Raw genomic sequence first — 13,834 nt, 5'->3', positions numbered from 1 at the left:
AGTGTCCATTGACAGATGCATGGATAAAGAAGATGTGGCACATATATAGAATGGAATATTACTCAGCCATAAAAAGAAATGAAATTGAGTTATTTGTAGTGAGGTGGATGGACCTAGAGACTGTCATACAGAGTGAGGTAAGTCAGAAAGAGAAAAACAAATACTGTATGCTAACACATATATGTGGAGTCTTAAAAAAAAAATGGTTCTGATGAACCTAGGGACAGGACAGGAATAAAGACACAGACGTAGAGAATGGACTTGAGGACACGGGGAGGGGGAAGGGTAAGCTGGGATGAAGTGAGAGAGTGGCATGGACATATATACACTACCAAACATAAAATAGATAGCTAGTGGGAAGCAGCCACATAGCACAGGGAGATCAGCTTGGTGCTTTGTGACCACCTAGAGGGGTGGGATAGGGAGGGTGGGAGAGAGATGCAAGAGGGAGGGGATATGGGGATATATGTATGCATATAGCTGATTCACTTTGTTATACAGCAGAAACTAACACAACACTGTAAAGCAATTATACTCCAATAAAGATGTTAAAAAAAAAAAAGAATGCACACAGTTGTAGAAAGTTGTGTGATGTGTATTAATGACCTTTGCTTGTCTACTAAAATGCTGGTGTGCAAGAGTTTTCAACTTATGTCTGTTTTCTCTATGAAATCAAAGTAACTTTCATCAAAAGATAGAATTAATATACACAAATGAAATTCCACTGGGAGTGATGGTGGCAAAGGGTATAACTTTGTATGCAAGGTTATGAGATGTGTTTTTGTTTACCAAGGGGAAAAGAGAATAGTTAGGTCCTAAAGTAAAATGGCTGTTCCAGAATGAGAAAGAGAATCATGAAGGACAAAACCTGAATGGGTACAGAAAGTTATGTAAGATTTGGAAAAAGTAAATTTTATTTGCCTTAGATTACAGTATGTCTGGAAAATAAGTCTGAAAAGCTATGATATGTGTTAAAATCCTTGCAAAGTCTGCTCCATTTTGATGGGCTTGTTTCATTAGTTTACTGTTTATTGCCGTCACCTACAAAATGAAGGGTTATTCTTTTTGTCTAATCTGCCAGATTGCAAAGATTCTGTGGCTTAAGAGAATAACTTTATATGCTTTATGTTGACTTTAAGTACTTGATGACTTATGTAAGAGCTCAGGTTCTTCACAGTTATGCTAACTTCTATGTTTATAAGTTTAATTGTCACTTTGACATGAGCAGTCAAATACTGTTTCTCAGGCACCTATGATTCTATTTCCTAAATGTTCAAATCTATTGAAAATGTTTTATTTTTGCCTCCCACAAATCAAATCCTAAATGTAAAATAAAATATTCAGCGTATCTTTGCACCTAAAACTGTCTTTGTGATTTTCCACAGGCCCTCTGGGGAATCTCAAAGATGTGTGCTTTCAACTTTGTAAAAAGAGAAGTGCTAGAAACAATTAGATTTATTTGATATGTTACTATTGATGAGCTACACTGGAAGAGCTGTCAAGTCAGAAGAGACGCTTAACCATCCTGAGGTTAAATCTGTATGGCTAAAATGTTATTAATATAAGTATTTCACAAATTGTATGCTATATGCTAAGTATAGAGATTTGTCAATACCCTCACTGTCTATGATAGGTTTTATTTATCTGATCTTTGGTGCTGCTTTGCCTGGTATCAGAAAACGGTATAGGTTATCAGTCACAATTTCAGTTAATTTTAAAAACATTAACTTGGTTGCATCTTTACTTCTTTAGTTTAGATCTTTTATCTTTAGGCCACTATATGTCAACTAGGAATCCATACCGCGTATCTATGGAGTTTTATTAATATACAGATGTTCAGGACCTACCTTAGACTTATTGGATTTTTTTACTTGATATATTTTTTGACATATTCTTACTATATGTTTGGTATAGTCATGGTATATTATGTCTCAGGATTACTTTGTCTTAATATTTTTTTCTCTGTAAAGAGTACATTCATCTATTTTCATAAATTAGATGAACAGTCACTGTCTTCTTTGAAAATAGGCTTACCTAATTGTGTACAGATATTTTGTCTGTAACATTTTTTGGAATGCCTTTAAATTGCATTATTCTTGTTATTAACTCCTATCATATATTTCACTTTTGAAATTTATCTGTAGTGTTAACTACATCCATTTTAAGTCTTTAATCATTTATGGAAAGATTGTTAAATTTTACTCTACTGCTTCCCTAAGAGTTCCTGCAAACAGCTACAGGCAGAGAGCTTTATCTTCAACAATGAAAGACTATCTCAAAGCCCTGTGAAGAATATGTATAGGCTTCTGATGGCATCACTTAAACAATTATAAGACCGTATCAGTGGACTCAGTCAAAATTTCCAGAACTCTAGTTAAGAAGCAGATACATTTATGATCCAGCGAAACAAGAATTAGTTATACAGGACTGAAAAAATTGATGAGAGATAATTCTATGGTTTGGGGGAGAATATTTTTGATATTGTTTTAACGTTCTATTTTCTAGACATATCAGGAAGTTCTTTCCCTCTCCTCTTGAGGTATCTATAACTCATTACAATTTAACAGAAACAATGGTTATGCAACCAAGGCCTTACCTGGAATGACATATTATTTGAGAATGATGCTCATTTACTCAGGTATGACCAGACATTTGTAAGGAACTAAAGTTGACTTTATGGAGCCAATGCTTCCAAAGTCCTTCCATGGCACTAGGGCTTATGAAGTTCCCTAAGGCATTAAGGAACCTTAGGATATTTTTGGGACCTTGAGAAGGGAGGAATTTGCCCAATTTAATAGGTACTGCAGGAGAAATCTGGTGGCAAGTTATTGGCTTGGCTTCCTAGTCTTAAAAGGGTTGGAAAAATCCAATTTGAGATTCCTTATGAAATTTTCAGCAAAGCAAACGTAAGAAAGCTTATGTGGTAAAGAGGAGTAGAATATGCCATTCCAAAATATGCCTCTTTGGCAATAAGGATTATCTTGAGCTGGTTAGTTTTAAGAAACAGTAAACACAGGAAATCTCTGAAAACAGAGAAGTTGCCCTTTTCTGAGGGACATTTACATTTATAAGGGAAATTTCCATTTGTAAGGTGTCTCCTTCTCTGTAGCAGGAGGAGAAAGGATGACTAAAACTCTAGAAACTTATCAATGGAGAAGGCTTGAACTTAAATCTGCATAACAACCATACCCTTGTTTATGATCCTTTGCCTGATAACCTCCCATAACTCACTCCCCACCCACAATATCTCTTGTCTTTAACTGAAGACAGTATTTAAGGACTAAGAATTAAATTGACATGAGATAGATGAACAGGAGAAAATCAAACAGAAGTTTCATAACATATATACATAGGAGAGACCCAGCAGAAGTAAGTAATTAAAAACTGCCAAAGCCCTCACCTTAAATACCATCCTCAGCTAAAGACAAAAGAGAACACTGAGGATAAGGAAAGTCAATTCTGTGAGATCACCAGGAAAAAAACAGTAAACAAGGGTGAGATTGTTATGCAGATTTAAGTCATTGCCTTCTCCACTGATAAGAGTTTCCGGAGATAAGGTCATCCCCCTCTTTCAGGTACATCCAGGGAGATACACTTAGAAATCGAGATTTCCCTTATAAATGTAAATGCTTATTACAAAAGGGTAACTCCTACTTTCCTCCAAGTATGCAGTTTCTTAGAAAATAATCAGCTTAAAATAATTAATATGCCAAAGAAACATATTTTGGGGTGGCAAATTCTGCTCCCCTACAGAGTAAAATAAATCCTTTAACAAGCATTTTATGTCTATATGAGAGTCATAATTCTTACTTTTGTTTTGAAAGTTGTCTTTTCTTGTTCGTTTTATTTTTTTGAAAGTTGTTTTTTTAATAATAGATATATGGATGTGAGGTTGAGACCCTCATTACAAGGTTTAAATTAGGCGGAAATCCAGACCTTGCTGATGGTGTCCACTTCTGGGGTAATTCTACGTTCTGGGCTGCAACTCCAATTATCTCTTTATTTTCCTGAATCCAGGGCCTAACCTGTCTGCTTCCTTAGTTGCTTCCACTTCTATTACTTCAGAGGTGGGTTTTCCTCCCCAAGAGACCACTACAGCAGTTTCAATGCTTATTCTCTGTCCTCCTATTCCTGAAGGAAACCCTCCTCTATTTTGAGAATTTCAAAGAGTTTTTACAGCTAACAGCAATGAGAAAAACACAGGGGGTAAAATGACATACCAGAGGAAACTCACAAAGTTTCAAATCAGATCAAATGGGGGTGGGGGGGGGAGCCATTCTGGTTCCATTAGCATGTAAATGGTAGTAGATCCTAGCTTGCTATGGAAATTTTCCACAGCTTCTACCTCCTCTCTCAAGGATGCAGCTTCCTTCTCCTCCCCCACCCTTTGACTCCAACATGAAACAAGAAAAGACAAAAGCCACACGGGTGAGAAAGGTGGGTCTTTTCTGTTCGCAAAGAACTAAAATAAGGTTCATCTACATTTCAGAGGAAACCTCAGATAATCTTTCTTTGTAAAAAGAAAAAGCATCTTTGAAGAGTTCCTCTGGAATATATGCTGCGTTCAAAGGGGGACCTTTAGGATGAGGAGGATGAGGCTCTGGAGTTAAAACCCAAAGACACAGGGGTATTTGTAATTTACTTTGTGTATGTTGGGGGAGGGAGAAGTAAGAGGTGGGAAGCAGGGGGAAAAAGAAGCCATGGGAAAGCATTCAGCCTTTTCTTCTGTCCCACTCCCCAGTTCACAGAACCAGCCTTCCACAGGAAGTGAGGTATGGTGAGAAGGGAGACCTAGGCAAAAAAGAGGAGCAGAGAGGTAGTTGCCGGAATTATCAATAGCAGGAAGAAGAAAACTGTTAGTCTTAGAGATGAGGGCATTCTTAGGTAAAAAGATGGACTTACTTACACAATGCCTTATTTGATTAAGAAATTGAAAATAGGTGATTAACATGGGTTTTATGATGTAATATAGGTCTCTTTTAGCTATTTTATTTCACTATTATATGTAATGTAAGAGTTTACACTTATCCTTGATTGATATTGGGTAAGAGTGTCTGAAGAACAGAACTGCCTTTCTTTTAATTTTTAAAAAATTTTTATTTTATTTTTTGGTCAAGCAGTGCAACTTGTGGGATCTTAGTTCCCCAACCAGGGATTGAACCCAGGCCCTCGGCAGTGAAAGTGCTGAGTCCTAACCACTGGACTACCAGGGAATTCCCTCCATTTCTTAAGTAATAAAATGTGAACTTTTCAAAATTGGGTAAGTAAGTTTTCCTGTTTTTTTTAATATTCACCATAGAATATATATTAATGAAATACTTAGAATATGTGTATAATGAATGTCTTGTATAGCTTGAAGTATTCTAGATTAGTGCTGTCCAGCAGAAACATAATGTGAACCATACATATGATTTTAAATTATCTAGAAGCAACATTTAAAAAAATGACTAAAAAGAAACAGGTAAGCCTTTAATCATTTTTTTGCCTAGCCCAATACATATCTGAAATATTATCATTTTAATATGTAATCAATATAAAAATTAGATATTTAATGCTTTTTTTATACTAAGTCGCTGAAATCCAATGTATATTTGACACTTAACAGCACACCTCAATTCCAACTAAACACATTTCAAGTGCTACACAGCCACGTGTACCTACCATACTGGACAGTGCACATCTAGATGACTGATTTTTTAAGATCTACCAGCAGCATAGAATCATAGAGGAAACACTGCACTTGGAACCTAGAAACTTGGGCCCTATCAGCTGGGAGCTATGTGATGGATACTGATCTTGTTTTATTAACTTCTCTAGGTCTCAGTATCCTTTAAAAAGAAAAGTTTAGAACAAATAGCATACAGCTTGGAAATAACTCTAAAGTTATGAAATAATCATCTTAAGTACACTGGAATATACTTTAGGGTACTAACTCTTAAACTAAGGATAAGCTTCAAATTAACTTCACAGAAAAACGTTTATTGGTTGCATTTTACAAACACACTAAAATATAAGAAATTGCTAATCATTCTACTATAGTTTTGTTTCTTCAGGTTTCTACTTAGAGGGAATTAACAGTTCTTCTAAAAGATAGAACAAGTAGCCAAATTAATTTTAAGTGACTTAAGGAAAAGTTTAAAACATGATCTGGAGAATAATTTATAACATCACTAAATATACTGTTGAATTTACCAATTTTTATCGAGCACATCAAAAGATGAAGATGAATGAGACTGGGTGTTTTCCCTGGTAGGTGCTTATAATTCAGTAAGCAGGGTAAAGTATTACAGTTTGAGTAAGAGGACTATGCCTTATTAACTAATGATCCCCAGAACCTAGCCACCACTGCTGGCATACGACAGGGTACTTAACATATGTATGACTGAATGCAATACAAAAGAAGTAAAATACAATACCATACTATAAGAGCTGTAAGAAAGGAACAAATCATTGTGGAAGTTAAAAGGAAGAGAGAGCACATCTATTTGGAGGTGGGAGATGGAGGTGGGAAACGGAAATAAGAAAAGGGATCAGGAAGGAGATAACATTTAAAATGTATTTTGAAGACTAGGTTGGAGCTCACAGGCAGGAAAAAAGAAGAGAAAGGGAACAGAATGAGGAAGAGGTTATAGAAGGAAGAAACTAAAGCAGGCTTGGGGATAAGGGCAGGAAGAAGAGCTGAGGCATAGTAAGATAAAGTTAGGTTAGTACTTGAGTGATAATTCAAGTTCTTCACAATATAAGCACTAACTTATCAGTTGAGAAGTATATCTATTAAGCACAGGCCTTTTGAAGTGTCTGAATAAAGAGTATTTTGGATTTATAAAAATGTCAGGGAAGAAAGGGTCTCAGTATTGAGGGAATACATATAATTGTTTAGACGAGGGGTCAGGAAATATTTTCTGTAAGTGGCCAAGTAGAAAATATTTTTAGACTTTGGGGGCCATAAGGTCTCTATTACAACTATTTAATTCTACTATTATAGCTGAAAAGAGGTCATAGACACTACATGAATGAACATACCTGTGTCCAAATAAAACTTACCCCCTTATAAGTATGTGGCCTTGTTAACGTTATAATATCTCTAAAACCTTAGCTTCCTTGAACTGTAAAATGGGAATAACTGTTCTTGCTTCATAGAGTTGTAGTGAGAATTTAAATTAGAATGAAAAGCACTTAGCATAGTGACTAGCTCATGACTTGGTGTTTATGAATGTTAGCTTTTGTTATGATGATACCCATTAACTGAGTCTGATATATAGGCATTAAAAATGTTTTCTAGAAAGCAACTGAATCTGTAAATCTTGTTCTTCATTGTACTGATTCTCTACAGTACAATCTTTTGTGTCAAGGGAAATGATGGTCATGACTTTTTTAGAAAACCATTTAAAAGTAAGGGAAATTAGAAAACTAAGGAGGAGATGAAAGGTAGATTATTTTCGAAACAGTTCCCTTAGTGTACAAATTATCTTTTTTGTGTGTGGTAGTTTTACCTTAACCTTCTATTTCTAGACACTATTGAAAGGCAAACTAATGCTCATAACTGGATTGCCAGATTTTACTATCAACACAGAATTATCTATATCAACAAAAACAAATGTTTCCTTCTAGAGCATATGATGAATAAGGCACTGGGTTAGACAGTAAAGAAATAAAGATGTATATGAGCTGGTTCATGGGCTTGACATCCTTAAGTCTATAGTTTTTTTTTTTTTTTTAAACATCTTTATTAAAGTATAATTGCCTTACAATGGTGTGTTAGCTTCTGCTTTATAACAAAGTTAATCAGTTATACATATACAATATGTTCCCATATCTCTTCCCTCTTGCATCTCCCTCCCTCCCACCCTCCCCATCCCACCCCTCTAGGTGGTCACAAAGCACCGAGCTGATCTCCCTGTGCTATGCGGCTGCTTCCCACTAGCTATCTATTTTACATTTGGTAGTGTATATATGTCCATGACACTCTCTCACCCTGTCACATCTCACCCCACCCCCTCCCCATATCCTCAAGTCCATTCTCTAGTAGGTCTGTGTCTTTATTCCCGTCTTGCCACTAGGTTCTTCATGGCTTTTTTTCCCCTTAGATTCCGTATATATGTGTTAGCATACTGTATTTGTTTTTCTCTTTCTAAGTCTATAGTTTTTGATCATTACTCAATCCAACTTATTTTAAAGATGAAGAAACATGTTTATCAATGGCTATAGTGAAACATGACTTGCTCAAGCTCTCCTGTGGGGCAGACAATTACAGAATGAGAATCCTAGTTTCTAGCATCTTAATCCAATAGTCTTTCATGTTAGTGCTTCTGAACCATTTCTTTTTATTGCCTTAACCTACCAGAACACTGGTTCACATAACCTTCAATAGCACTAGCTTACAAAAAAATGATGTTTGGTGTGGAGGGGAAGTGGGCATCCGTTTGTGTGCCCCCCACCGCTATGCACCTACCCAAGAGAGCAAAATCAAGATAGAGGGCATGCTGGGCAATTTGGAAAAGATCCTCCACCCCATGATTCTGTACCATTTCAATGGTGTTTGTTTAGACTTGCTGCCACGATAGCTGTAGAAACAGGACTTATCTATTTAAAGACATATAATGCTAAATGTTAAATAAATGAGGAAAGAGGAAAAATCATTGAGGACTTCCCCAGGAGATGAAAGTGGCTTCAAATTCTTGAGTAGAGGAAAATATTTTAGAAAGTCAATAATTTCACCACATAGCAAGTGTCCATTATATAGGTTTTGTGTTATGTTGCTTTGTTTCCAGTATGTACCTAACTCTTGCTACATTGTAGGTTAGAATTCCTGATCCACTGTTTTTCTGTTTTTGTTTTTTTAATTTTATCTTGGCCGTGCCACATGGCTTGCGGGATCTCAGTTCCCCAACCAGAGACTGAACCTGAGCCACAGCAGTGGAAGTGCCAAATCCTAACCACTCAACCACCAGGGAACTCACCTGAGCCACTGGTAGCTTACAGTTTTATAAGGTAATATCCTCTAAACTTTTTCAAGTTTTTACTGTCTATTGACTTTGATAATGTTCCTCAATTTTCATTCTGGTGTTGGGGGTAGAAATCAGAATGGAAAGGCACTTGATTTTAACAGCAGCAGTGGTTAGTTCACACCTGCAAATCACATGGCAACTACAGTCAGGCAGTCCTTGTGCCCACTCAGAGACTAGTCAGCAATAAGAGTTTAATTAGATTTCCTGTCATTAAACTCACAGTACAGACATTTTTGAAGTGTCAGACATGAAATACGGTAGGCTGCAAAGATGAAAAACATTAATAGAACTGTTGCTGATAAGCTATATTACAGTTTAATTTAAAAAAGAACAATGTAAATGTTAAATCATAATAATATTTTAAAGACTATAACCACTTTGAGAACAAATATGTAATTCAGAAATTTGGAAATTGCCAAGAAAGTATTAATAAGGAATTATGCTTCAGAAATCTTTTTTTTAAAATTTCAAAAGTCTACTACTAATAAAATAAACTGCTATACTATTACATACTTACTTAACTATGTTCTAAGCACTTTAATTAACCCATTCAATCCTCACAATTTCCATTGTACTTCCATTTCCTCCTGTACAGAGTCAAACAGTGATCCGACATGGATTCAAACCCAGGCAGTTTGGCTTTAGACTCTTAATCATAAGGTATATAATATGAACTTAGGATGAAAAGCAAATATTTCAGATAATAATAATCTTTACAGTGCTTTCACGTTTATATCAAATGTTAGATAATGCTAATAATCTTTTACACTTATGTACTGCTTTATAGTAAAAACATACTTAAATGGACAGTACGTCATTCAAATAGATAGCTAAATTAGATTCAAATTCAATTTGACCAACTAGAACAACAGAATGCATTAGATACAAATGCACAGTACTGCATTAAAATCCGAGAGAAACAGCAGAAATAACAGATGGAGAGGGAGGTAAGGAACAGGACTAATAGTTACCAAATGAACGTCTATTACGTATCAAATACTGGACTAAGTACACCTTAAGGTAAGTACCATTATTTCACCAATGAAGAATCATTAAGTCCATGATGAAATTAATCCAAAATCATGTAGCTTCAAGTGGCATAATAAGGATTAGAATTCAGAATGGTCTGCCTCCAAAGCCTCCTTTCACTACTGTGTTGCATGGCTTAACAGCAGAAAATGAGAAAAAAAGACATTCTGTATTTTTGTTGAAAGCAAGACCAACATAGGCCAATAGTTTTAGGTGGCTACAGTAGTTTTGAGGTATAATATACTCTGAGGCTGTATTAATATAATTGTAGACATGAGATTATGCTTGGTACTAGGCCCAACATATCAATAAAAGTGGCAAATGTAGATATTTAGGCTTGCATGAAATTTTAGAGGAAATATGATAATGATAACTATTTTCAAATAATTGAAAAGCTATTAGGTAAAGTAACAGACATGAGATTTTGGCTCAAAGTAAGAAATAATAACCAGATGTCAAAACTGGAATAGGTTGCCTTATGAGATGTTTAATTGGAGTTTAAAAACCTAATGTTAATGATTTTGCAGAGGAATTCGTAAGCAAGATAGGAAATAGACAAGTAGTTTTATTCCCTGTCTCTACTTCAAATTTAGAGCAGTTTGACTTATATGTTACATGTGCATTTACTTTTAGATTTTTTTTTGGAGGGGTATGTTCTCATGTTGTAAAAAAAAAAAAAAAAATCTAAAAACCACTGGATTAGATACATTGAGAGATTTCATTCAACTTAATGCCAGTTAGGGATATAGAATCTGATTAAGGTTAAGAACGTAAAATAATATCTTGATTTTATTTGTCAAAGCAAAACAAAAACAAACCAAACTCACCATTTTTTTCTGCAAAGGCAATTGCGTCGTCTTTAGTACTGAAAGTTAGAACCATGTTGGACAACGGATCAGCCCTGTAAGAAACAATTTTTTTCCAGGATTTAACATTAGCCTCTGGCTGAAAATTACTTATTTTGAATCATTTCTTTAAAACTGTTAAATGTTTGAATATGTTTTTCTGTGTTAAATTTGATTTTTCTAACATGTATTGTCAAATTAAAAAATTTAAAATTGCAGAGATATTCAGCAATCTTTAATCTCAAATAAAATCATTTATTAAACTTAAAAAAAAATTAGAGAATGAGAATCCTCTTAGGTTTTTCTTTAAACCTTACAAATTCATCAAAATGAGAAGGAACATGGCCAAAATGGTGGACTAGAAAGACCCTGAGCTCACCTCTCTCACAGACACACCAAAATTACAACTATTTACACAGCAACTATTGAGAAAAACCGGAATCTAGTGGAAAAGATCTTCTATAACTAAAGATATAAAGAAGGAACCGCAATGAGACAGGTGGGAGAGGGAGACCCCTACCCATGGTGGGCTACCCACAAAGAGAAGGATAATTACAATTGTAGAGGTCCTGCCCAAGGAGCAATGGGTCTAAGCCCCACATCGGGCTCCCAAGCCCAGGGATCCTGCACTGGGAAGACGAGCCCCCAGAACGTTTGGCTTTAGCCAATGGGCCTTACTTTCAGGAGACCCAGAGGGCTGTGGGAAATAGAGACTAACTCTTAAAAGGTTCACACAAAATCTCACATACTTTGGGACCCAGGGCAGAAGAGTAATTTGAAGGCAGCCTGGGTCAGACTCACCTGCTTATCTTTGAGAGTCTCCAGAAGAGGCAGGAGGCAACTGTAGCCTGGGGATGTAGAAAACTGGCAACAGCCATTTTGGGGAGCTCATTCTACCACGAGGACAGTGGCAAGTGCCATTTTGGAACCCTCCCAATAGCTTATTACCACTGGAACCCACAAGGCTGTAGGCACCAATCGTGAGGTGCCTCTGGCCAAGCAATTAACAGGGTGGGAACACAGCTCTACCCACCAGCAGGCAGGCTGCCTTAAGAACTTCTGAGCCCATAGTCGCCCCGGGACACAGCCCTCTCCACCAGAGGGCCCTGCAGCCAGAGACCCCAGGACCACAGCAGACCCTCAACCTGCCATAGAGGACCCAGCCTACCCACCAACAGGCAGTACCAGCCCTGGGACCCCATAGGCCCTGGCTCTGTGGACCATCAGGACAACACCAGCTCTGAGACACCGTGGATCGTGGATCCCTCACCTCCCTCAGCTGTCCTGGTACCACCCAGCAGTGGACAACAGCAGTTCAGCAGGAACCCCCAGGATTCTGTAGCCAGAGATCCCAGGACCCAGCTCTGCCTACCAGTGAGCCAGGACTAGTCCCAGAACCCCTTGGCCTTGGCCCCACTCACCATTCATTCAACACCAGCTCTAGGACCCCTGGGCCCTGCAGCAAGAGACCACAGGACTTAGCTTCATGCAACAGTGGGAGGACATTAGCCCCGGAACCAGACCCTGCCCACCAGCAGGTGGTCCCAACCCCAGGACCACTGCAGCCCCACAGCCTGCTTTATCCAGGATCCAGCCAACACACCAGGAGGTTGACACCAGAACTGAGACATCTTGGACTACTAAACCAGCTGACCTGGAGTCCAGCCCCACTCACCATGAGGCCAGCACTAGTGTTGGGACACCACAGAACCCACAGCCAGCCATGTCAGGAAATGACCCCACCGACCAGTAGGCTGACACTAGATCCAGGAACCCAGCTCTGCCAACTAGTGAGCCAGCATTAGCCCTGTGACACCCTGGGTTTCTGCAGCCAGCCTCCTCCACACGAGGTAAGGCCTAGCAAACAACTGGACCAGGGGCCAGCCACATCTATCTGACTGCCCACAGTAGTCAACCTGCCACAACAGAAGGACCCATGCAGCCCACACAAGCGGCACCCCTAGCGCATATAGCTTTGGTGACAAGAGGGGAGTGTGCTGCTAGGACACATAGGACATCTACAAAAGGCCACTTCTTGAATGTTGGGAAACAAAACTAACCTGCCAGATACATAGAAATAAAAAGAGCAAATCAGGCAAAATGAGGCAAGAGAATCAGTTCCAAACGAGGGAACAAGATAAAACACCAGAAGAACTAAGTGAAGTGGAGATACCCGATAAAGTGTTAAAAGTAATGATTGTAGAGATCAAAAAAATCAGGATAAAAATGGATGACATGTAGGGTCATGGAACCATCAGATATTATATTATGCAACCATTAAAGTCTTAGTTTTTTTAAAAAAAAAAAAAATGGATGACACAGTGAGAAGTTTAACAAAAAGAAAATATAAAGAAGAACCAGAGTTGAAGAATACAGTAACTGAAATAAAAAGTATACTAGAAGGAATCAACAGATGATGCAGAGGAATGAATCAGTGAGCTGGAAGTCGTAGTAGTGGAAGTCACTGAAGCTAAAAAACAAAGGAAAAAAAAAAGAAAAGAAGAAGAAGAAATGAGGACAGATTAAGAGACCTCTGGGACAACATCAAGCATACTAACATTTGCATTATAGGAGTCCCAGAAGAAGAAAGGAGAAAAAAAGGGGTAGAGAACATATTTGAAAACATAATAGTTGAAATCTCTAACCTGGGAAAAAGAAACAGACATCCAGGTCCAGGAAGCATAGCGAGTCCCAAATAAGATCACCCCAAAGAGGACCAGAGCAAGACACACTGTAATTACAATGGCAAAAATTAAACATAGAGAATATTAAAAATTAAGAGGGAAAGCAACAAGTTACTTACAAGGGAACTCCCCATAATGCTATCAGCTGACTTTTCAGTGGTAACTCTGCAGGCCAGAAGGGAATGGCATAATATATTTTAAATAATACAAGTAAAAAAACCTACAAACAAAAATACTCTACCCAGCAAGGCTTTCATTCAGATTTGGT

General features: G+C 37.5%; 1 protein-coding gene across 3 annotated transcripts in view; it reads right to left on the bottom strand.

Moving 5' to 3' along the window:
* The window catches only part of NDUFS4 (NADH:ubiquinone oxidoreductase subunit S4), a 123,983-nt gene that overhangs the window by 15,781 nt on the left and 94,368 nt on the right, over nucleotides 1-13,834 (bottom strand). For 2 of the 3 annotated variants that reach the window (XM_036848370.1, XM_036848368.1), the window contains exons 4-5: nucleotides 10,865-10,938; nucleotides 9,229-9,270 (exon numbers count right to left, since the gene is read on the bottom strand). In XM_036848370.1, the coding sequence (XP_036704265.1) occupies nucleotides 9,229-9,270; nucleotides 10,865-10,938 (116 nt within the window). The remainder of the gene's footprint in view (nucleotides 1-9,228; nucleotides 9,271-10,864; nucleotides 10,939-13,834) is intronic. The other variant, XM_036848367.1, reaches the window with a different exon arrangement.

Source organism: Balaenoptera musculus, chromosome 3, assembly GCF_009873245.2.
Source record: "Balaenoptera musculus isolate JJ_BM4_2016_0621 chromosome 3, mBalMus1.pri.v3, whole genome shotgun sequence".
Taxonomy (NCBI): Eukaryota; Metazoa; Chordata; class Mammalia; order Artiodactyla; family Balaenopteridae; genus Balaenoptera; species Balaenoptera musculus.
This window is presented reverse-complemented; position numbering and strand designations above follow the sequence as displayed.